This window comes from Phalangium opilio, unplaced genomic scaffold (genome assembly GCF_054372755.1).
Source record: "Phalangium opilio isolate 3A_F unplaced genomic scaffold, DU_Popi_V2 ptg000015l_1, whole genome shotgun sequence".
NCBI lineage: Eukaryota > Metazoa > Arthropoda > Arachnida > Opiliones > Phalangiidae > Phalangium > Phalangium opilio.
The window spans coordinates 1,097,412-1,120,303 of NW_028324150.1; the positions used below are offsets into that span (position 1 = coordinate 1,097,412).

Consider the following 22,892-nt stretch of genomic DNA (forward strand, 5'->3'; position numbering starts at 1 on the left):
TTCGATGGATTGCTTCATTGCACAGGAGTATTTGACGCGGAAAATCTTTTTTTCAAAAGAGAGACGCTTTACGAAAAAATTCTTAAGATGTATGAAAACAATGAGAAAAATATCTTTGCTACATTACTTGGTGATTAAGGAATTGATCTCGGTGGAGTTACAAGAGAAGCGTTTTCATTATTCTGGGAAAATTGCTTGAATGATCTTTTCAAAGGAGAAGATGCTAAAGTTCCATTTCTACCAGTTTGTCGACAGGAGGAGACTATAAAATTTAAGACCATAGATTTAATTTTTGCTCATCATATTGCCATAATGGAGAGTTTCCCTACTGAAATTTGTCGCACCACAATAATATCAATATTAATGAGCATTCAAGAAATATCGGAGGAAATGCTTTTGGAGGACTTCTTACTCTATTTAACGCCAGCTGAAAGAAAGATTGTGTCACAAGATTTAAGGGAGCCAAATTTCTCCACTACACTATTTGATGATTTAGGAGTGTTTTACCATTAGTACGATTTAAAATGCATTCCATCAAAATTTGAAGCCAATGTTTCATATGAACGAAATGTTTCAAGGATTGAACAAAAACAAGAGAGACTTTTTCAGTAGTTTGACTGTACCAGAAATCGAATCAGTTTACATCATGGCGCGACCAGAGAAAGTTGTTAAGTGTTTAACAACCGAAATAGACGAATTTCAATAGTTGCATCTATAAACGAAAGTACATTTTTCGTTTCTTGTTTGACTGTTGCCGCCGACGTCACGTTCACGTGACTATAAAGCAGTCATTTCCGGTTTTTAAAAAAATTCAGGAGCAGCGCGCTTACTGTAGCTCTAAGCTTTTGAGTCCGTGGTGGATGTAGTGTGGAGACGTGAAACGTTAAAGCATAAAAGTAAGAGGTTGTTATAAATAAATTTTATTATAATATTTATGCTGTAATTGTCCAAATTTTTAAATAAAAATTAAACTTTTTTTAAGAATGAAAAAGTCAAAAGTAATTAGTCTAAACAAAAAGATACAGCTGCCTAAAGGAAATTGGACAAAGCTGTTGACGATTATACCACCTATTTTTAAAGAAAATGCAATTTCGAAACATCATGACTTGAAAGCCAAAAAATTATTTAACCTTAGGTTATAGAATGTTCAAAGCCAGCAAAGTGTCTGAAGTTTTTAAGCCCTGGGCAAAAGATGTTTACGTTACTCAAAGAAGCTGGAGCAACAATTTCCTCTGTTAATCACGCTTGTTGCTTAGTTTACATAAAAAGTAAAGTTGATGGGTCTTTTTGGTTCAGAAAAAGTATGATATTGCAATAATATTAAACTCTTCTACTGGCTTAGTGATGTCTGCTTGGTGTGCTTGCAAAGCGGGAGAAGGTGGTGCTTGTAAACACATTGGTGCAGTGTTGTGGTACATTTTGGATTGTAAAACAGAGGGTTAACAATTTTTACCAGATGATGAGGCTTGCACACAGAAAGCTCGAAGCTGGAGTGTGCCAAGTGATTCAAGACCTTTATCAAAAAGGACATTTAACGAGCTAGACTTTATTCGACATATACCAGGGAAGAGCAGCGAAGTCCGTGAAAATCTATAAAACCAACAATCATTTTGCTGTTTAGAAGATCTTGCAACTGACGAAGAAGCAAATAAAATGCAAGACCGGATTAAAATAATTACTGAAAGTTTTAACTTTTAAAAAAAAGATCAATGCTTTGTAAAATTCAATAAGAAAATAATTTTGCTCCAGCTGTTCGGGTAATACAAAAATCACCAGATGTCCAATTTGTTGCTCCATCAGCTCTTGTAGTTCAGATTTCACTTCCATCAGGGTTGTTGGAACTTGAGGATTCTCTCTTAAGCCTCTTAGAAAGAACTATGTTAAAAACACCAGATATACTTAAACTTGGATTAGACGCAGCCGTAACTTTAGAAAAAGAAACAAGAGAACAATCTAACTGCCTTCTTTAGAAAGCAGAAGGAAAAATTAGAATTACAGCATCAAAGTCTGGTTCAATTTGCAAACGAAGAAAGGATGTTAACGAATCTTTTCTGAAAACAATATTCAACGGAAGTGACTTATCTAAAAACAAGTATGTTCAAGAAGGTCTACAAAACGAAGTCATTGCAACCAACAAATATAAGGTTATAAACAAGTTGGGAAAACCAAAATATTACCTCTCCGAGTCAAGAGTACTACTTACAAACTTATTTACCCAGATATGGAAATGTTTCTTTTTTTTATGAACAAATACTGATTTATGAAATATTAAAGCAGTATACAAAGCATAGCAAATATACTGTAAATCCAATAAGGATATACTTGTACACATTAAAATCATCCGATGGGGGAAAACGGGAAATGAAGAGATAAAACTTTGGAGGGATATTACCTTTACGTGTTTGTAAAGGCCCAATTTTCTACTCCTCAACTGTATACCCTCTATGTTCAAAGCCATATTCACAACAGGGTTACCATGTAAACACTATCCTCTCGTTTCACCTCAACGATTTTTTTAGTTTGTCAACATGACTGTTAACGTTACATAACACCAAAGCTAATTTGTGGCTACACACACTGAAGGTAAATGCGCACCATAAAAAGCATGAAAACACCAAAGAGAGTATAGGGGAGGAGTGGAAAGAGGGGAAAATCTTGTCACGCTTTTCTACCGCGAATCTTCAATGCGCAGTACCGAGGCATTTCCGTTTGAGACATTAAACGGTATCGTAGGTGGCGCGACTGAGCCGGAAACTCCCTCGTACCGCTAGTATAATTTAGGCGAGACATAACTATTTACGCTTGTGGAGCGGGGGAGCTTCCACTCCTCCCTTATATTCTCTTTGAAAACACGAAGCTATAATCCGATTACGATCAGACCTTTCACTGGTCTGGGCTGCGTCCAGCAGGGCTCCCCAAAATGACAGCGCATTTTGGAAAACGTTTACCGGTGAGATCTGCCGTCATAGCTTTTCTCCGGTCATCGATGTTTTAAAAATGACGCTAGCGCAATAAAGCGTGCAAAGTACCAAGGTTTAACAAAAATTGTATGATAACATATTTGAAGAGATAGATAACAACAAGTTTTATAATTAAAATTAGAAAGACTAACATGTCTCTTAAAATTCTCGTGTGATCAACTGGTTTCACGCCAATTAAATAGCTTTAGTCCCATCAGAATCAGCAAGAGCTATTTGTATTAATTCCTTCATGTTTTTTTCGCCAAGCTGAGAACTACGCGTTTTACGTCACGTTATCCAAAAACCCGACTATTTTCTTTGAAGACCACGCTGGCTCAGCGCTGAGCACCGTGACGTTAAAATTCAACAACAAAATCCCGTTCTGTAGGACACTGCTAACAGCGCTGAGCTCTGCTGAACGCGGCCCAGATTTCCACCATGATTATAAAATCTAAGCCTAATTATTTAAAAGTGTATTTAACTTTCGGCTTATTCTGAACCGTTAATGTCTCTGCATTACAGAAACGAAAACCAAACCCAAGCGTTTACTTTTTGGTTCACTAGGCCTATTGACAAATAAAAGTTCATTTGACCAATATAGTTGCATTCTTTTTGAAATCACTTTAGAAAAGATTATGCTATAAACAGATGTAGTATAGCCTAAGTAATATATAAACATTGATTTCAAATAATAATATAAAAAGTATTCTTGGGATATCAAAATGAAACAGAGCTTTATAGCTACAAAACCACTAAAGGCATCGAAATTACGAAATATATTTCCATATATTAATTATAAATTATGAGAAAACCAAATATTAAGGTTTTGTAGGATTTCTTTCCACAAAACAAAGCGAACTGCTAACGCGGTGCACTAACGGACGGACACACAGACTAAAACATTAGACTGCTTTTTAACTCTTTCTGTTTTAATTTTGAGTTGAGAAACAAGATTATCTTAAATATTAAAATAAATATAATTAATATTAAATATTTTCTTCGTTAGTTGTTCGCCTTATTGAGCGTTACATCGCGTTGATAAAGAACAATTAAACATTCTTGAGAGACTAGATTAATATTGGCGTTTGAAATGAAGCATACGGCGGTTGCTTCGCCTTACTCAAATAGGTAGTATATAAGGGTGTCGAACTACAGCTAAAGTAAGAACAACCGCAATTGCGAAAACCTATCGTGGACAACCCACCCTAGGGAGGCTAGACGTTTTTCGTAACCCTAGCTGATCGCCGCGAATGTCTTAAACCCAACGATGACGATGGAGTAGAAGCCAGGTGTGCAGACTGGTGTCCATGTGGGATGGACAAAAACAAAGACCAGAAGATGGTGGTGTAGAAGCCAGGTGTACAGACTGGTATCCATGTGGGATGGACAAAAACAAAGACCAGAAGATGGTGGTGTAGAAGCCAGGTGTACATACTGGTGTCCATGTGGGATGGACAAAGACCAGAAGATGGTGGTGTTAGAAGCCAATGAATACAGACTGGTGTCCATGTGGGATGGACGAAGGCCTAAAGATGGTGGTGATTAGAAGCCAGTAAGTACAGATTGGTGTCCGTGTGGGATGGACAAAGACCAGAAGATGGTGGTGTGAGAACTCAAGTAGAGGAGCCATTTCCGTGACTGTGAAGGCAGTTCGGAAATGGATAACACGTTTGCTCCGATTTGGAAACTGCGAACGCGGTCACGTGGGTTTAACAACAGACACACACACAGACACACACGTCGAAATTAGAACCTCTCCGTGACATACGTCACTCGGAGAGGTAAAAACCAGGTAACCACATTCTCAGTTGGTTTGTGTGTAAATCCAACCGTTCCTATGCTCGGGGCTTCTCCGGATAGATTAGTCTTTCAAGAAAATTATGGATTTGGGTAGCTAGAAATCAAGACATTGGCTAAATGTAAAGAGATGGGTATTAGTATAGATAATGCCGTAAACAAAAAAGAAACGACATGTAGATTCTTGAAAAAGGATGAAAAATGATCACTTGATTGCAGCCATAACGTTTTTTACCAAATCCAATGTCAGCAAGTCTTAACAGACATGCCATGGTGTGATCTCTTTATCGATTGCGGAGATAATCAACCATTCAGTGATAAATATTTATGATAAAGTATTTGTTAACACAAAAATGATTTCTAAACTTCTGTCTTTCTATGTTGATTATGGTCAGCCATATTTAGAGAAAATACATTCTTAAAAGCAAAACTGGTTTATTTACTGACGAAGTACAAAATAAAAATTTGTTAAAAAAGTAACTCATTTTTTACTGTCTAAAAGAGGTTCATTACAAAAGTTAACTAACCAACCACATATTTTCCATATTTTGTATAGCTGGTTATTCATTGAGTTTGGAAATAATGTATTTAAAATATGGTATTTTTTAAGAATTCTAATTACCCTTTCAACATGAATACATAAGCTAGCTATTTCTCTCGTAGCTTTTTCTTCTTGCAGTGACAATTGGGGTTTACCATTTAAAAATGGAGGCATGTTCAGTTCTACCCCTTTATCTTTAAGCAAATCCGCAATGACGAAACCCCTATCTGCCATGACTGAATCCACAGCTTCTAACAAAGCAACTATTCCACTTTCCTCGGTAAATTCTTTATCGGACATACGTCCCGGAACCAAATCAGATAAGAAACTGATAAATCCATTAGGATTAATGCCAATTAACCCTTTAGCGGTGTTGTGCGTTTTGTAAGCCGACCAAGTATCACTCTGTGTTTTAAAATCGTCAGGTTTTTGAATAAACAACTCTGTAGTGTCTATTATGACTCTATATTTCGGATAATTTACCATAAATTCATCTGGCATGTACTCGTCTACAACAGCGCGAGAAGGCTAATAATTAAAATTTGATAGTCTACGTTCCAATTAATCAAACCAGGTAATACATAAATTACTAACAGTTGACATTGAAATATCGAATCGAAACGCTAAATCTTCTTCTAATAATCCTACCTTCAAGCGACAGAGTACCATAAATAGCTGGTTGTCAAATGATAACGTCATTGGCCGACCATTATTGTTATTGTCATTCCTTTCAAATTTATGTTTATAAGCTTTTGACCCATTGTACAGATTAAGCTTTTTTAAATTTGGTTCAATGTACTTAAAAACGTCGTTGAACCCTTCAATATTTTCACATCCCGTGTAAAATTTTATTATTTCCAAACAATGAGATACTTCATTTAAGGAAAATTTGCATAATCTTTTCAACTGGCTCTCTAACAAGCAAATTTTTGCGTGATTTTGTAAATTATCTTGCTTTAAACAGAATTAAAATCTTTCAGTTCGGTATTTTAATTTTTAACGCAGTGCATTTTTTCTAGTTGGTCCTCTAATCGCAGAACTTTGGCTTTTAAAGTTACATTCTCAGCAGTCAAATCTCTACATTTGTCCATTAACTGATCACTTTCATTTAAATTTGTTCGCATATTAAAAAGTTCAGTCCTATGATCGTTAATAATCTTTGCTAATGGTTTCTGATTAGCGATTCAATAATTACGATCACTATCATTTTCACCCCCTGAACTTTCAATAATATATGTGGCATCAAATGGAACTGTAGCGTGGACGTAAGGAAACCAGCACTGTTTTCTTTAAGCGATGTTTAATTTTCTACTTTTTGCAATCCTCTCTAAGCTTAACACTGTTCTTGAAACTTTACTTTTAAAAACAACACAAAACCAAAAAACACGCGACCGTACTCAACGGTCAAAATCTAGTCACTGACTTCTCGTGACCTCGCGCATATATCTATAACCTCTCTCACGTGTCCTCACTAATACAGCCTATCTCATAAACTTATTTCCTTTTGTTACACATCTCCCCTTTCAGTTGAAAGACATGTCCTCATGTCTCAATTAAAAAAAAATTTAAAGTATATGCGGCCTAAAAGTAATCGTATCCAGATTTAGTAAATGACATAATCATTAAGATGACGAGGTAATTGTTGATGACGGCCGGATCACCTCGATAAGACACGCACGGGCGCATCTTCGAATTGGGATGTTATTGATCAATCTTCAGAACGTAATCTGCCGAACTAGTATAATTTTTGGGTTGAACATGCAGCTCCGGTTGAGCTCGGTTAATGTTGACCGAAGGGAAATATTTTTTCAGTCGATTGTGGTGAATCACCGTTGGTTTTTTATCATCCACTCTAACCAGTTTGTAGTTGACGGGGCCAAACCTTTCAACCACGGTGTATGGTCCAGCCCATCTTTCAATAAACTTCGCGCTTTTTCCTTTGGGACAAGATGGGTCGCAGACCAAGACGCGATCGTTTACTTCGAATTGTGTATATCTGACCCGCTTATCGTATTGCTTCTTAACCTGTTTTTGTTTTATTTCAATTCGCTGATGAACTTCTCAAAATTTTTGAGCCACGTCTCTAGTTGTCTTATCAAGGTACTCTTCGTGGGTCATTTGTCCGTCTTCGGTTTCGAGGATAGTGTCTGTGGGGACCCTTGCCTCTTTTCCTGTCGCGAGTAAGTAAGGCGTTTCGCCTGTCGTATCGTGGACACTGCTTCGCATCGACATAAGTATCGCCGGAAGCCATTGATCCCAATCTTGATGGTTGGCTTCGACAAAATGAGTCTTTCTTCGAGAGTTCTATTTTGACGTTCCACTTGTCCATCGCAGTGAGGGTGATACGGTGACGTCCTGTATTTCCGTATTCCCATTCTTTTGCAAAATTCTTGAAAGTGGTCCGGTTCCAAGTTTCTTCCTTGATCGGTTATGATTGCGATCGGAATTCTCCATTCGGCTGTAAATTTGTCCAGAATTTTGATATTTGTATCAGTGCGAATATCTGGTAATGCGTATGCATCGGGCTATTTTGTAAAGTAATCCGTTATAGACATAATATATTTGTTGCCATTTTCGGTTTCTGGTAAGGGTCCTATGAAATCGATTCCTTATTTTTCAAACGGCCGGCCCACAGGAATATTCACCATTGGCGCGACCTCAGAGTGAGTCGGAGCCTTCCGACGTGGCCATGAAATACATGTTTTAAACCAATTTTTAACTTCTAACGACATACAAGGCCACCAATATTTCTTTTGTATAGCCTTCAAGGTTTTTTTTGCTCCTCTGTAACCAGAAGTTGGGTCATTATGGAAGGCGGTAAGAATAATTGGAATTATAGATTGCGGTGTTACAAGCTGGGAAGGAGTGTTTAACGATGTTTCTTTTCTTCCTAAATAACAGTCCGTTATTGATATAGAACTCGCCGCGAAATTTCCAAAGAGATTTCACTTCCGGTGCTGAATTTCTCCATTCTTCTGCTGAAATAGTCCTCTCATTTCCAAGCCAATTTTTTACTTGCCTGATGTGTGGGTCTTTCTGCTGTAGTTCTGCCATTTCTACGAAGGAATAAGTGGTCTCCACTTCACAAAGTGTTTTTTAGATACGTTTGAAGTAGGTATGGTTTTCAAGGTCTGAAATAGGTTGTTCTCGGAAGGTAAAATTTTGTGTTGTCGAGTGGATAGACCGGTCCATTGGTACTCGAGTACGACCGATTTCAAACGTTTTGTGTTTGAAGTTGAGTTGCACATCTTTTTCATCCATGAAGTCACAACCTATGATGCATTCATTGACTAAGCCATCCGATACCACGAAATCCCAGATAACTTTTTCATCGCTGATTCGTAGTTTTGCCGTGCACAAGCCCAGAATAGTAATGGCTTCCCCAGTGACAGTAAAAATCTTTCCAATATTTCATCAGTCGGTTGAATTAGGCCCACACCTAAGTCTTGCATCATCGTAGAGCTTATGAGAGTAATCGAAGAACCTGAATCGACTAGAGCTCGTGTCTTCTTGGCATTAATCTCCAATGGTATATGATACGTTATTCCCTTTTTTGCTTTCAGTTGGGCGTTTCGAAATGGTCACTTGGGTTCGGTTTGGTCTCTTGTTCCTCTTTGTTTGAGTCGTCCGTCGCAAATCTGGTCCTTGGCTCATATTCTCGTCGTCGTTGCTCAGCGTCCCGTCGCTCGTCAGATAATCGTTTGAAACAGTTTCTAGCGTAATGGCCGTTCCTTTCACAATAGTAGCAAGCTTCACGAGCAGAGATAGCTTGCTGATAATAACCTTGGTAATCATTATTAATACCTTCTCTCGGGCGTGTTAAGTTTTGAGGCTGTATTTCATTCCTTTGTGGGTTTCTAGAGTACAAGTCCAGTCTAATTTGACTTATCTCTTTACTCAATTGAGACACCACATCTTTTAGCTTGCTGATTTCATTATTTCCAGCCCCAGATATACAATGCGATTGGCTTTCAATCTTATCATACGTGTATATTGGTGCAAGCTTCTTTAAGTCCTGAAATGCTTGTTATCGTTTCGTGGTCGATAGAGCTTCCGCCATCGTACGTGGATTGGCTTGAAAAACTGCATCTTTCAGGCTTGGGTGTAAACCAAACAGGTATTGCTCTAAGATGAGGGCTTCGTAGGCTTCTTCGTGAATTCCAGGAATAGCGAGCACCGCCAATCTTCTTAAATCTTGTGCATAATCGTCTAGATGTTCATTGGGCTCCCTCATACGCCCGCGGAATCCGGCCATAAAAACCTGTTGTTCTGGTTGAACAAATGCTTCCTTCAAAGAAGTTGTCAGATGGTCATACGTATCTTTAGCATTTTTTTGGTAAGAAATCGTATGTGTTGAACGCTCGTTTTGTAAGGAACGTAGGAAGAATACGCAACTTCTTGTCCTCATCCCAGTCGCTAGCCAGGGCACAGACCTCAAAGTATTTGAGCCACAGGTTGAAGTTCCCTTCGCCATCATATTTTTCTGGAGAAGCAACGGTATGAGTTCGCAGAATGGGTACATTACTAGCGTTGTTGGCCATGATATGAGCACCGTTATTATTTTTTTTTGTGATTCTTCTAAGAAAATGGGTCCGAAACGGGGGTTAACCACCGCTGTCACCAAAATGTAATGTGGACGTAAGGAAACCAGCACTGTTTTCTTTAAGCGATCTTTAATTTTCTAAGTTTTACAATTCTCTCTAAGCCTAACACTCTTCTTGAAACTTTACTTTTTAAAAACAACGCAAAACCAAAAAACACGCGACCATACTCAACGGTCAAAAATCTACTCACTTCTCGTGATCTCGCGCAGATCTCTATTACCTCTCTCACGTGTCCTCACTAATATAGCCTGTCTCATACGTGTCCTCACTAATACAGCCTATCTCATACGTGTCCTCACTAATATAGCCTGTCTCATACGTGTCCTCACTAATACAGCCTATCTCATACGTGTCCTCACTAATACAGGCTATCTCATAAATTTATTACTTATTGTTACACAATTAACCCAATATTGCATACCCGAAAAGACTCAAATAGAGTAGAATTTGATGGTTTTATTTATATATTTGTTATTCCATAAGGGATACACTTACTTGAAATGTATAACCGCTCCAAAGAGGAAGAGACGTCCTCCTAACCAAACATAACAGTAATGTTTTGGAAAAGGCATATTATTTGAGAAGTCAATGAAGCTAAACATCAATATTTTGGAAAAATCATAACATTGTTAAATGATTTATAATATATTACTGACCTAACTTAACCAAACCTAACCTAACATAACCCAACCTAACCCAAAAAAACAAAAATAAAATACCCCAGCTATAACATCCAATTTGTAACTCAACCTAACAATGCTATATTTCTCGTTTTGAAATCCTTAATACTGCTGAATTATAAATTCGCCTTCTAAATTCAGCACCTGCAAGGAAATTAAATTCGATTATTATCGATTATTCAGAATAATACCATGAATTTATTCATTTAACATGAATATATATCTGCATTGACTAGTTAAACTACATATTCAGGGATGGGAGGGGCTTAGTTTGCGTGACGTTAGAGAATTTCCGGCGGTTTGTTTTTAAAGCTAAAGCTCTTGTCATGCGAAAGGCTAGTTATGCTTGTAAATTGATCAACTACCGCATTAATTTACCTCCAACAGCAGAAAAAAACCAGCATTCTCACGATTTCAAATGTTAGTAGTTTATTTTCAACCGTTAAGTTACATTCATTTTGTTAATGGCCAAGGCTTAGCACTTTACCAACAGTTTTCAGTTTCAGGAAAAACATTGCAGGCACTTATTAAAATTTACTTTAAAAGGTCAAATCAGTTTCGGATATCGTGTTGAGATATTTATTCACGTATCGGCGATCATTTTTAATATTCAGTTGACGCAGTTTGGTAAATCTAACTGAAAATTGTATCCCTCATACAGTTTTGTTAAACTGGTCGTCTGCTGTTCGAACTTCCAGGTGTCTCGATTTTGATTGGCTACCGCGATGACATTAAACGCGTATGTAATAGAAAGGTCCCTCCCATCCCTGAATAACATGATAGAAAGGCTAATGATACACATGTATATTCATGTTAATAAATAAATTCATGATAATACTTATAATTCGATTATAGTAAACTCACCTTCCTGATTTAGATTCGAACGAAGATTTTCAGCGTGACGATCCGACGCTTTACCACTAGACCACGGTGGGACGCAGACCACTTCCAAATCAAATAAACTAATATACTAGCTTGGAAATTTCGGTTGAAGGGAATTCGTTCCAATGGGATTCGATTGAATGGGAAAATATTCCCTTTTAATAGAAAACCGCCCTTGGGCTAGATTTTAAAATACTGGCTAGAAATTTACGGACGAATGGGATTCGTTCCAATGGTGTTCGGTTAAATGGGTAGACTCCGATTATACCTAGTGCTAAAGTGATTGGAGGTATCGCCATTATCATGATGCTCCTAATAATATGGGTTTTTACCTATATTTTTCATCATCTATATCGCTTAAACGCCACCGAACTTCCACAATGAGTTAATTCAAAATATAATAGGTAATACTTTAGTGTACTATGAGTTAATTTAAAATTTAGATAGTTAAAAGTTTTGCGTGGTAAGGAATTTTAGCCTAAATTTACAACATGAGTTTGGAATAAGTTTATAAGTATTTAATATTTATTTTAGTTTATGCCTGTTGATTGGAGTGTAGACGAGGGGTTTATTGAGGATGCCTCTCGGATGAGGATGAGGATGAGGATGACGGGATTGATCCCATAGTCAGGCCGTAATTTTCAAATTTGTACAAAGCTATCACCCATATTAATATTAATCATATCATCATCATAACACAATATGAACTATGTTTATTTTTCAATTTTTAGTTGTTGGGATTACCATCGACTGTGGAAGGATGGGTATTTCCAGCTCCCAGAGGCATATAACCCTCAGCATTTTATACATTGTGGTGAAAATAGTCTACGGTGTCGTGGGTACCAGAGCACGTGTGATGCTTCCTCGGTAGTCTTCTACTGTATGAATAGTAGATGTCACTATTACCGGGGAAGCATATACTACATCAAAAATTATGTAGTATTTATGTGTTCTGGTACCGAGAGTTGGTAACCGTTGAACTACTAAATTGGTATGTTATTTATTTATTTATGTCTTTAAATGTTCATAATTTGATAAGATATGTTTATTGATGAAATCTTAAATCTTTTTTTTTATTTATTAGACTCTCGAACACACCGACAGAGGGAAAATGGATTTGGTTCTTCCTGATTAAACTGGCTGAACTAATATATTTTGTATATACTTTGTTGAAGTTACGTAGATTAAATAAATATGATTATAGTTTTACATTTAATTCGTAATGTGAATACCTTATATAGAGTCGTATCAAACAGACGTGATATGGAGTTTTTAGTTTATCCTAAGCACTGCGCCACATTCGAACGAATTTGTTTCTTCTTTCGAATCACTTTATCTTATCTTCAAACATGATAATAGTCCGTCACGAAACAGTTCGATTAGACGATTTTATTCGAGTTTTTAAAACCAAAACGGTCGATTTTAGGTGAGAACATCTTCGCAAAATAAGCTTAATCCTACGGGAAACTCATTTTGCTATTGATCGATTTTGATAGAGTTTTTCAAAGCTAGATGAAAGCTTATATGGGATAAAGTTAAAATATCTACTTAAAAACGTTCAATTAATCAAAAAGCGGCTGTCATTCGGCGTAATACCAATGAATCTCACTAAATTTAGGCAGGAACATCACATCTATATACTCAATTAGTTTGAGAACCAGTCAAGTCTTACCGGACCCGGATGGCCCAGCCAATAGGGCGTTAAATGTATGGTGGAATGGATGCATGACCGAACCTCCGTACTGTTAGCGAATAAATGACCAGCACCAAAAAATATATTCGTTTATACAAACGATCTATTTTATAGCGGTTTTTGTTAACCTAAACGATCGTTTTAAGTAGAAATTTTAACTTTACCCATCATAAGCTTTCATCTAACTGTGAAAAACTATCAAAATGGAAGATTTGCGAAATGAATTTCCCGTAGGATTAAGCCTATTTTGCGAAGATGTTCTCGCCTAAAATCGAACGTTTTTGGCTTTAAAAACTCGAATGAAAACGTCTAATTCAACTGTCTCGTTATCGAAAGAAAGAAAATCCCCGCAAACGAATGGTTTTGAGGCAGTTTTCGTAAAGCTTTAATTCCCTCACCCACAGTACAAATATTTAAGAAGAGAGACAATGATTTATTAGGGTGTGATATCTTCAGATTTTAACAGTAATTTCTTGTAAATAAGACAATATGAGAAAATATATATTTACAGAACTGCTCGTCAAGAAATGCGTTCGAGACAATGGTGGATGTAACATCCGCATACCTAATTTACCGACGGCGAATGAAAAGTTCATTTCCACGCGGGTATTCCAGTCATACAGTATACATTCGTGTTTTGTTTGGGAAGGATTGTCGGTTTTATACCCATAGCATTCCGTTGCGATTGTTTCCGTTAACTGCTCCAGTATGAAGTTCTGTTTTTTCTCGTAGACCCGCTTGGTCTCGTCTGAGAACGTGGTAACCTCGTCGTATTTACCCAAAAAAGCTAGCCACAGATGTTTAGAAATGGCAAAACCGACTTTCGTTGGATAGTGTTTACCAAAGTTCACACCACTACCAAGAAGTTATATCAGTATCTCAGAGAGAAGGTATAAGATGCCTTTGTATTCGCGCGCCATAGTCCCAGTCCCCTTTCAAAATACAAGGGGGAACGTAAAAGGAGGCGCCGGGCTATTTCGCCTCTCCTCAGTCGGAAAATAAGACTGTAATTTTCGTCACTCGCGTCGTCGCGCTGACGTGAGTTTTCAAGAACCAATATGATGCTGGTTGTGATTTAGAGACGGGGATTAACTCCGGACCTACGTTTGGACTGGAGATAAAGCTGGAAATCTGGCGAATTGATACCTTCTCTCTGAGATACTAGATATAACTTCTTGCCGCTAACTAGTCTCATTTCTCTGATGTTAATGATTTTGGTATCTTGAAATTCAGACAAGTCAATTCGTTTCATTTGTGATCCCTCGAAAAACCAGGAGGATGGAAAGACTGTTTTGCCGTCGAAAAACTATGAAATTTTCCCACGCTCCTGGTAAAGTTCACCGAATTCATGAAGTAATTAAGGGACCTCCATTCAGACAGCCCACCTGAATTTTACAGTCCAGAGTTACGCTAAATACATAAGGGGTAGGCCTATAAAAAATGTAACATCTTCTCCAACACCCCCAATTCATTTCTAGATATTGAACGTTAATGCAAATATATGTTATATTTGAGGGATAAACATTTGGAAGCGCGCGGTGTTGCTTGATTTTCCTATCACCATTCATTTGAAGTACTCCTAAAATTTCCCGTCGCGTTAAGAGACTTCCATAGAACCCTATTTTAACTGATCACTTGAAATCGACGGTAGATCCCCCCACATTCGCGTTCCTAAAACCGGGGGAAATGTGAACCACCCCGTCTATCGGAATTTGACGGTAGACAATATATCCATACCCGTGCTTTGACCTCAGCTTCACGGCATAAACTGGCCCTGAATAAACCGTCGAGGTGAAATCCTTATGTTATTCCTATGGGATTTTTCACCCCGTTATGCCAAACTGTCATTATTACATTACTTAGGAGTTTCTTTTGGGGGTTAATTTCGGGTTATTAAGTTGAAGATAAAATCCATTCTCTAAACACATCATGTCCATAACTGCCAATTACGAGAACATTAAGTGTTCCATGAAATAGTAATGCAATAAAGTTAATAGCTTGATTTTGGTAATGGAACAAATAAAAAAGCTATTGTTTCACAGAATTAAAGATAGTGCATAGAGTAAGAAAGTGCCAATTTCTATCGACCTCTATTGTTTTTCTAATGAAACCGTTAACGTCCTTCCAAATCGTTTGATATTGCAACTGAAAAACCTTGTTCGTAGATAAAGGTTACCGTCGGGAAGGAATGATCTCGTTTTGTAGTCTACAACTTGCTGATATCTACATTTAGAATTGTTTTGTGAATTTCACTATTAAAACGAGCATGAAGAACGGAATTCTTGGTGGATTCGCTAGGACTAAAAATGTTCATGAAAGTCGTGGTTAATAGAGTGAGTACTACCAATGCTTTGAAAAGCTGTTTTTCATCTTTAAAAAACCTCGGTGTACTTCCACAAATCCCTACGAAGTAAGAGAAGGAAATAAAACTGATTCTTAGATCTTGGAGCTGTTTCCAATGTATAATGCACACTTTGCTAATGGGATGGTAGCTCCCTTAAATTAGACTTCATACTTGCTTTAATAATTATTGGTATTATATTAAATGTTTTGCAAAAATTACACAGAACTACAATTCGGGCCCTCAATATGTGATTAAAAGTTCAAAGAGTTCCATTAAGTAGTTTATTTTATAAAAAAATAAAGTTGCTAAGGGTGGTTTTCATTTCCATAAAATTAATCACAGAAAAATTAAATTTAAGTATATTCTTTCATAGTTTTAATTGCATGCTCTGACTTACGTGGTTTACAATGAAACTTTGGAACTTGCGATTTTTAGCATGAGTTATGCAGTGTATGAAGCCACTCGTGGACTTTGGTCGTTTACCGCGAATATAGTCAAATTCTTACAACCAATAGCTAGCTTAATGGACATTTTAACTTTTCCCTGTACAGGTTAAAGATAATTAAACTGGATTACCAATAAAAGATTATAAAAATTGATTATATTTTAAAGATGATTAAACTAGATTATCAGGTAAATATAAATAAACTAGATTCTCAATTAAAGGTAATAAACTAGATTACCAAATAAGGATAATAAATCTAGATTAGAATTAAAGGTAATTAATCTAGATTACCGACGACAGGTTATTAAGATAGATTACCGACGACTGGTTATTTAGCGGGATTACCGACGACTGGTAATTAAGCTCTCCTATCTCTGCAACCCTCTTTCATCAAGCGACTATGGAGTAGGTCGTTTAGTATCAGGCTGGCATGCCATAGGTCCCGGGTTCGATTCTCAGTGGCGGTAGAGTAGAAAATAAATATTATATATTTAAAAATTGTTCACATGAAAAATATGGAGCCAGCGCCACCTAGAAGTAGTTTTTCGAAGTACTATTTAAAAATTATTGCTTCATTTTTTTTTAGTTCAGTAATAATTATAGTGTGACACAAACGGAAAACGTGAGTGAGTACCCCCAGGATGCGCAACCTTTAACAGTGTTATCACAGTAAATAGCCCTTCGATGACCTAAGAAAAATTATAGCCCCCTAATCTTTATTTCTATAAATTTACTTACGTTATAATTGTAATATCTGGGGCCCCAAGCTAGTACCTTCTTTTAAAACTCTTCTCGATTTATGGAGAAATAGACGTAACTTCTAATAATAAACACCACCTTTCCAAATATAACGTCGGTATATAGTTCCTTTTGCTTTTCAAAATTCCCCTCGATTTCTTTGAATTCTGAAACAGGGGAGTGAGATGAAAAGCGTGAAACCCTTATTATTGACGGGTGACAGGCATTTTAAAGGGAGTATTTAACCTCCAATTGAAATTAATGCAATAGTAAAATCCTCTCTCTCTAACTTTAAATATACCAAGCAAACGTAAACCACAATTCACAAAGCTTAACGTTACCTGTACAATTAAATGCAATGCTTAAACTTACTATTATAATCCCCATCCTTTTAAAATACACGAACGAAAAATATCACCTAACCACAATTCTCTCTTATTCACTCTCCCTTCAATGGCGAACGAAAAATTTTATACTGCCATTTCTTCGGTTAGCTCTGACATAACCATTTCTTTGGGTAACTCTGACCACATTTCAAATCGCGAAATATACCATGTGGCTAAAAACAGAACTAAACGCAGTAAAAGTACCCATTGTTCCTCAAATATGGCGCTAACTAATGATACTTAAATTACAATAAATCACATATACAATAAACATATCAATTAGTTAAGAATAAGGTTTCGGTTTTCCCATACTATACCACTTTCCCCTACGGATATATCAAATAAATTTTATTATGTAAAATTGAATATATTTTTATAGCTATTAGCAACTTAATATTATTAATAGTAGTGTTTGTTAACAATAGAAAAATATTTGCCATTTTTGTGAAATAATTTCTTTATGGTCTTAATTTATAAGCTTACAAAACAGAATCGTCTCTTGTTTTTAATAAAATTGAGAAATTGTTGAGAGAATCTCCAAAACAGGGAGAAGTAATGAAACCCCCTCACATAACTGACACCGGTATACAGAACTTGGTTCGGTATACAGGCGTCTTTACTCTCTAGCAACTAAATTCTAAAAAAGGCGAGTTTCGAATGTGTTGACAATTTTTAATAAAACTGTACATCATTGAAAAAATCGCAGATGGAGGTATTTTTGAAATAATAAAACTAAACATACTTAAAATTAGATGTTCTCAATAAAAAGTAGAAAAGAACAAAATATAAAGACAATATGTTTATTTGAAACAAACTTACGAATTGTATTATTTTTTTAAATCCGTTCCTTAATTTGGCTTTCTGAAGCTTTTTTGAAATTTGAGGATAAATAAGGCAGCCGATTCCCCATTGCTTGAATGTGACAGACTGGTCTCTATTTATAATAGACGGGAGGACCAATGGAAGGAGAAAATAGTGGTAAATATGTATAGGCATTTGGAGGAATACTGGCCAATAGGAGTGTGGATTTGTATTCAAGTGTAATAGCTAACAAAATAGTATTGTAAAGAATTGATTTACTTTCCCAAACCATTAACGAATATGCTAGTGTCGTAGCGAGGGGGTGTAGATTGTGTGTCCTTCCCTTCCCTCAATAAGCGCTCTAGTAAAAGGGGATAATGTACGCGCCTCGTAGGGGGATGACACTGAGCTTAGAGATAGAAGGGTATGGCGTTTGCATAAGTAGCACTGACACTGTACTACCATATGAACTTTATTATGAATAATTTTAAATACGGTTTGTTTAACTAAAAAAAATTTTGTTTCAAATCCAGAGTCAAATGTTGCTTGTATGGTATTTTTTTCAAAACGTGTGATATATATAAATTAGCCAACTTCATGGATGCTACAACTTTTATGAAAATTTTATTGCTATTCGTGAGTATAGAATTTACTAAAGTTGTTTAGTTTGTCTTTGCACAATACATAAAAGTTGTGTTTGTGATTTTTATACAACTTTAAAGATATTTGTTTGTCTACAATTTTGAAAATAATTATTGATCACAACTTTTAAGATTGTTCGTTCACATTTAGCAAGATTATGGATTATTCGAAGCTATAAAGATTGTTTGTTCAACTATAAATAAATAATTTTGTACCCGTGAACTAGATTTAATAGTGCTCAATTAGACGTCGTGATATAAGGATTCCAGTTAAAGTTGCTCTTTAATTCTAATTGCATTCCTTCAATAGTGTTAACGAGTGTAAAACTTCACGCATAAACGTATTTTCGACTCGAGTATTTGACACATAAACACGTAGTGTTCTCAGGGGGAAAGTGATAGCAAACCCCTATAGTCATTCCACCGATAGAATCTAGAACGACCTGAGAAAACCGCCTAAACAAGTGTCACCTTAATCAATCATGTAGTCATTTCTTACCTTAGTTTCTCATTGCTAATCATGTCAGCTATATCGTCTGCTACTAAACAGATAGGCTTAATTACAAGATATAAAACATATGTTACAATATACTATAATTCATTTGTTTCCTTAGAACCAGTACAATAATGTTACGAAAACATACAACTTCAATAATTATCACGACGCGGACAAACTTTTCCATGAATTCCTCTTGTTTCCGAAAGGGAGGTATTGTTTCCAGAGTTTACATAAATAGTTTTACCAATGGACATAAATTTTGTTTTTCTCTATTTCAGGGTAAATATTACTTTCATTCCTGTGAGGGAAAGAAACTACGCGCAGGTATTGTTTTCCTACAGGAAACGCTTGTGTAAAATGGTTTTCATTTTATGTTTCGTTTTAGAACTTCGATCTTGAAATTGAGTACCGAAGACTTGACACTTCTTGCGTTAATTCAATGGAAAAACATAATGAAACTTGCACGCACCCATTTTGGTACACAGAGCACAACATGCTCTCGTATTTCCGCGAAGGCGAATACCAAATATCATTGACCGGAGTCCTCGAAGTTTTTCGTCCTCAGGCATGTTTGTTCTCCAATTTTTTTATTGGTCAGCAGGTGGATAACTATGATAAGAACTCCGTTTTCCAGAATTTCACCTTTCGTATATCAACGAGCAGAAGCGAAGCCTATATTCATTCAAGGTATTTTTTTTCTTTTGACTTTTTAGGTGTGGATTTTTTTTACTCTTTTCCTCATCTTGGTCAATTCGAAACTTTGGAATCTCCTGTTTGCGGATGCCAATCGATTTGTGCCCGGACTACGACTGGTTTCTTTTATCGTGGCTTACAAATGCGAAACTACCAAAAAGTTTGTATTTGTGATATATTTCGTCGGTTGCTTTTTTTTGGTAGAAAACTTCAAGGCCAACCTATCGACAAAATTGACGGTGCACATTGATTGCAACATAAATACCTTCGAAGATATCTTGAAATACCCGGACTTGCGTATTCTTTTACATGATGCGGTAGCCAGCTACGGTTATGTTAAGGTATAAAGTTAGCCAGCTACGGTTATGTTAAGGTATAAAGTGGCTTCAAGTTTAGTACCACGTTACATTCTGGGATTTTTTTTGAAGTGAGGTAGTGAGGTATCATAATCCCTGTTATCCTTATTTTAATTTCAGCAATAGTAAAACTCCGTTCCCACTTTAAAAAATCTATCGCAGAGCGCGACCGAAACAGAATCGGTGTTCTATTTTTTACGCAGAGGCCAACGTAAAATTATTTTGATAACCAATCAAAATTCTTTTCGAGATGAAGCTTCTTTTGACGTCATAATAAAGAAAACTTTTTATGCCTTTTTGAGTTTCTTTTAATTCGCCAGCCGCCATTGCCACATTTGCATGTTATAAGCTTTTAGTTTGAACTCTTACCAGATGTGATCGCAATTGCCGTTTTTGTGTGTTCTAAACTTTTAAATCTGCATTTTTCTGCCCTGCATTTGGTAGAAGTAAGCTAACTAATTAAAATACGATCAAGAAAAGATCAAAGGCCAAGGCTTAAGTTCTTGTGGCTCCAAACCTAGATTGCAACTCGAGCCACGTGACTACTGGTCGATCGCGTTTTTCTGTCGGAGTTCGACCTTATAAGCGAGCGTCAAAGGCCTGCGCAAAAGTCATTTTTTCGGTTGTTATTTTCGGTCAGGTGGGAAATGACAAACTCCAGGTCATTGGTCCAGAAAAAGGCATAGACCAGAGCCCATAAAACCTTATCATGTCAACTTAGCTTGATATGAATTCGGAAAATTTACGTTGAGTACAAAATAAATCTCCTCTAACAGGTAACTCGAAAGAATATTTTTAAAGAATACAAAAGAAGATTGAAGGAATTGATGAAGGTGGAGAAATATAGCTTGGATCCTATCTTCAACATGGGAAACGCAGTTTTTATCAGCAGTCTAACTCATCTGGAATATTTCTGTCTTCATGGATACAAACAGAATAAGGCATTACATTATGGGAAAGACCCTTTCTTGTTGATGTTTGAATGTATTACAATGTCAAATAAAGCATCAACTTTTATCAAAAACGTGATAAACACGAGGTAAAATATTCAACTGATAATAAAGGAATAAGTATATCATAAGTTGGGAAGATCTCTTTTCTGCAAAACTACAAAGTGGAAAGCCATAACGGTAGCTTAAAAAATTCCTAAACATGAAAGAGCAAGCGCTGCTATTCGAAAGCGTTCAAATTAGGCAAAATATAGATCCTTTCTAAAAGTAAGGGGTAAACAGAGCCTCTTGTTAGAACACCTTATTTTCTTAATATCAGACATCCGGTATGTGGATCCAAAGACGTTAAATATGGGAAAAGACTAAAGGTGGACTGGTAACTTTGAAGCCACAGCTAACGTCTGTGGATCCAGATTCCGATTGTTCCGTCTTAACCCTATGTAAAGCAAACGATACTGCGAATCTTCTTTTGAAACGTGACCATGAAAAGTATTCTCATGTGCAAAAGACGAACTTTCAGTTTATTATACGCTTTTACAGAAAATACGGTTACTGGGCGAAAACGTCAAGCGGAGATAATTTTGGTAACCAGAACATTCTTCAATATTTATACATCTTGAGTTCTCGAACCTAAAGCTACCTTCGCAAAGAGGCGGATAAAGCGAGGGAAGCTGAAAGATGAAGCTGAAACAGGTCTTGAAGGCAGGCTTTTTTTGTAGGAAACCAGCTTTGAGTTTCAGAAATCACTTTCAGATTCGCGCCGAACCTTTCGCAAGTGAGATGGTTTTAGAATAGAGTTTAATGTTTCAACGTCAGATGGCAGCAGAATATCGTGTGATTAAAAACCACAAATCGCTCAAAGTAATATGGCGTCGTTAAACAAGGAAGTCGTGTTACTATTGCTCTTGAGAAGGAAATTGTTGCTGCTAAAAAAGAAGAGAAGAAGAACCGAATATAGACGAAAAAAGGCCCGTTGGTGGGTACATCCGATATGGTCAAACCGAAAGAAGGAAGGAGATTTTCACACACTGGTACTTATTACATTGAACTTGAGTAGAGTATGAAATGTAATACTATTATTGTTTTAATAGTTAAAGGCGATGAGAATCCATGATCATGTATATTTTAGAAATTATACACGCATGTCACCCGCACATTATGATAAACTTTTAGGATTATTAAGTAATTCTTTGAAAAGGTATCCGGTGTCTAGAGAAGCTATTTCTCCGGCACACCGACTGGCAGTCACGCTTAGGTAAGCACATTACATAAATAATAACTTAATATATCATGTATTTAACATTGATTCTTTGAAATATGCTAATGTCTAAACTAAACCATACAGGTATTTGGCTACGGGAAATAGCTTGATATCAATAGCCTATGCCTTCAGATTGGGTCTTTCTACCACCCACTACATAGTACGCGAAACATGTCAAGCCATTTGGGATGTTTTAATGCCAATCTACTTAAAAGTAAACGAATAACTACGTCAAAGATTGTACCCTTTACAAGTAAATATAATATTTCAGAGCCCCACTGAAAGGATATGGAAGGATGCAGCAGCAAAATATTATGCTACCTGGCAGTTTCCAAACTGCATTGGTGCTGTAGATGGTAAACATGTACTGATTCAGCAGCCCAAAAATACAGGTTCAATGTACTATAATTATAAAGTAGGTAGACGTTTAGATAGGTGTGTTATTTGTAATGAAAACCAAACAATCCGTACTTTTTGTAGGGTACCAATTCAATAAACCTGATGGCTGTGGTGAATGCCGACTATACATTTTTAGCCGTTGATATTGGGGCCTACGGTTCGAATTCCGATGGTGGGGTACTGAAAGCTTCTGCCATTGGAAGAGCTTTAGAAAATAACAAG

At 36.5% G+C, this 22,892-nt stretch overlaps 1 protein-coding gene across 1 annotated transcript; it reads right to left on the bottom strand.

The window, feature by feature from the left end:
- Window positions 1-1,546: 1,546 nt before the first annotated feature.
- Window positions 1,547-6,422, bottom strand: LOC149704614 (uncharacterized). Its single transcript, XM_089865721.1, has 5 exons — window positions 6,300-6,422; window positions 5,893-6,252; window positions 5,380-5,826; window positions 1,774-1,875; window positions 1,547-1,633 (listed from the first exon to the last, which is right to left on the bottom strand). The coding sequence occupies exons 1-5, from the start codon at window positions 6,420-6,422 to the stop codon at window positions 1,547-1,549; spliced, it is 1,119 nt and encodes a 372-aa protein (XP_089721847.1).
- Window positions 6,423-22,892: the final 16,470 nt, after the last annotated feature.

Excerpts from the sequence above, each read along its gene's own strand:
- LOC149704614 (XM_089865721.1), bottom strand. The coding sequence starts at position 6,422 with ATGCGAACAAATTTAAATGAAAGTGATCAGTTAATGGACAAATGTAGA. Across the intron at positions 6,253-6,299 it reads AACTAGAAAAAATGCACTGC|CAAGATAATTTACAAAATCA; the intron begins GTTAAAAATTAA and ends TTCTGTTTAAAG. Across the intron at positions 5,827-5,892 it reads TCGATATTTCAATGTCAACT|CCTTCTCGCGCTGTTGTAGA; the intron begins GTTAGTAATTTA and ends TTTAATTATTAG.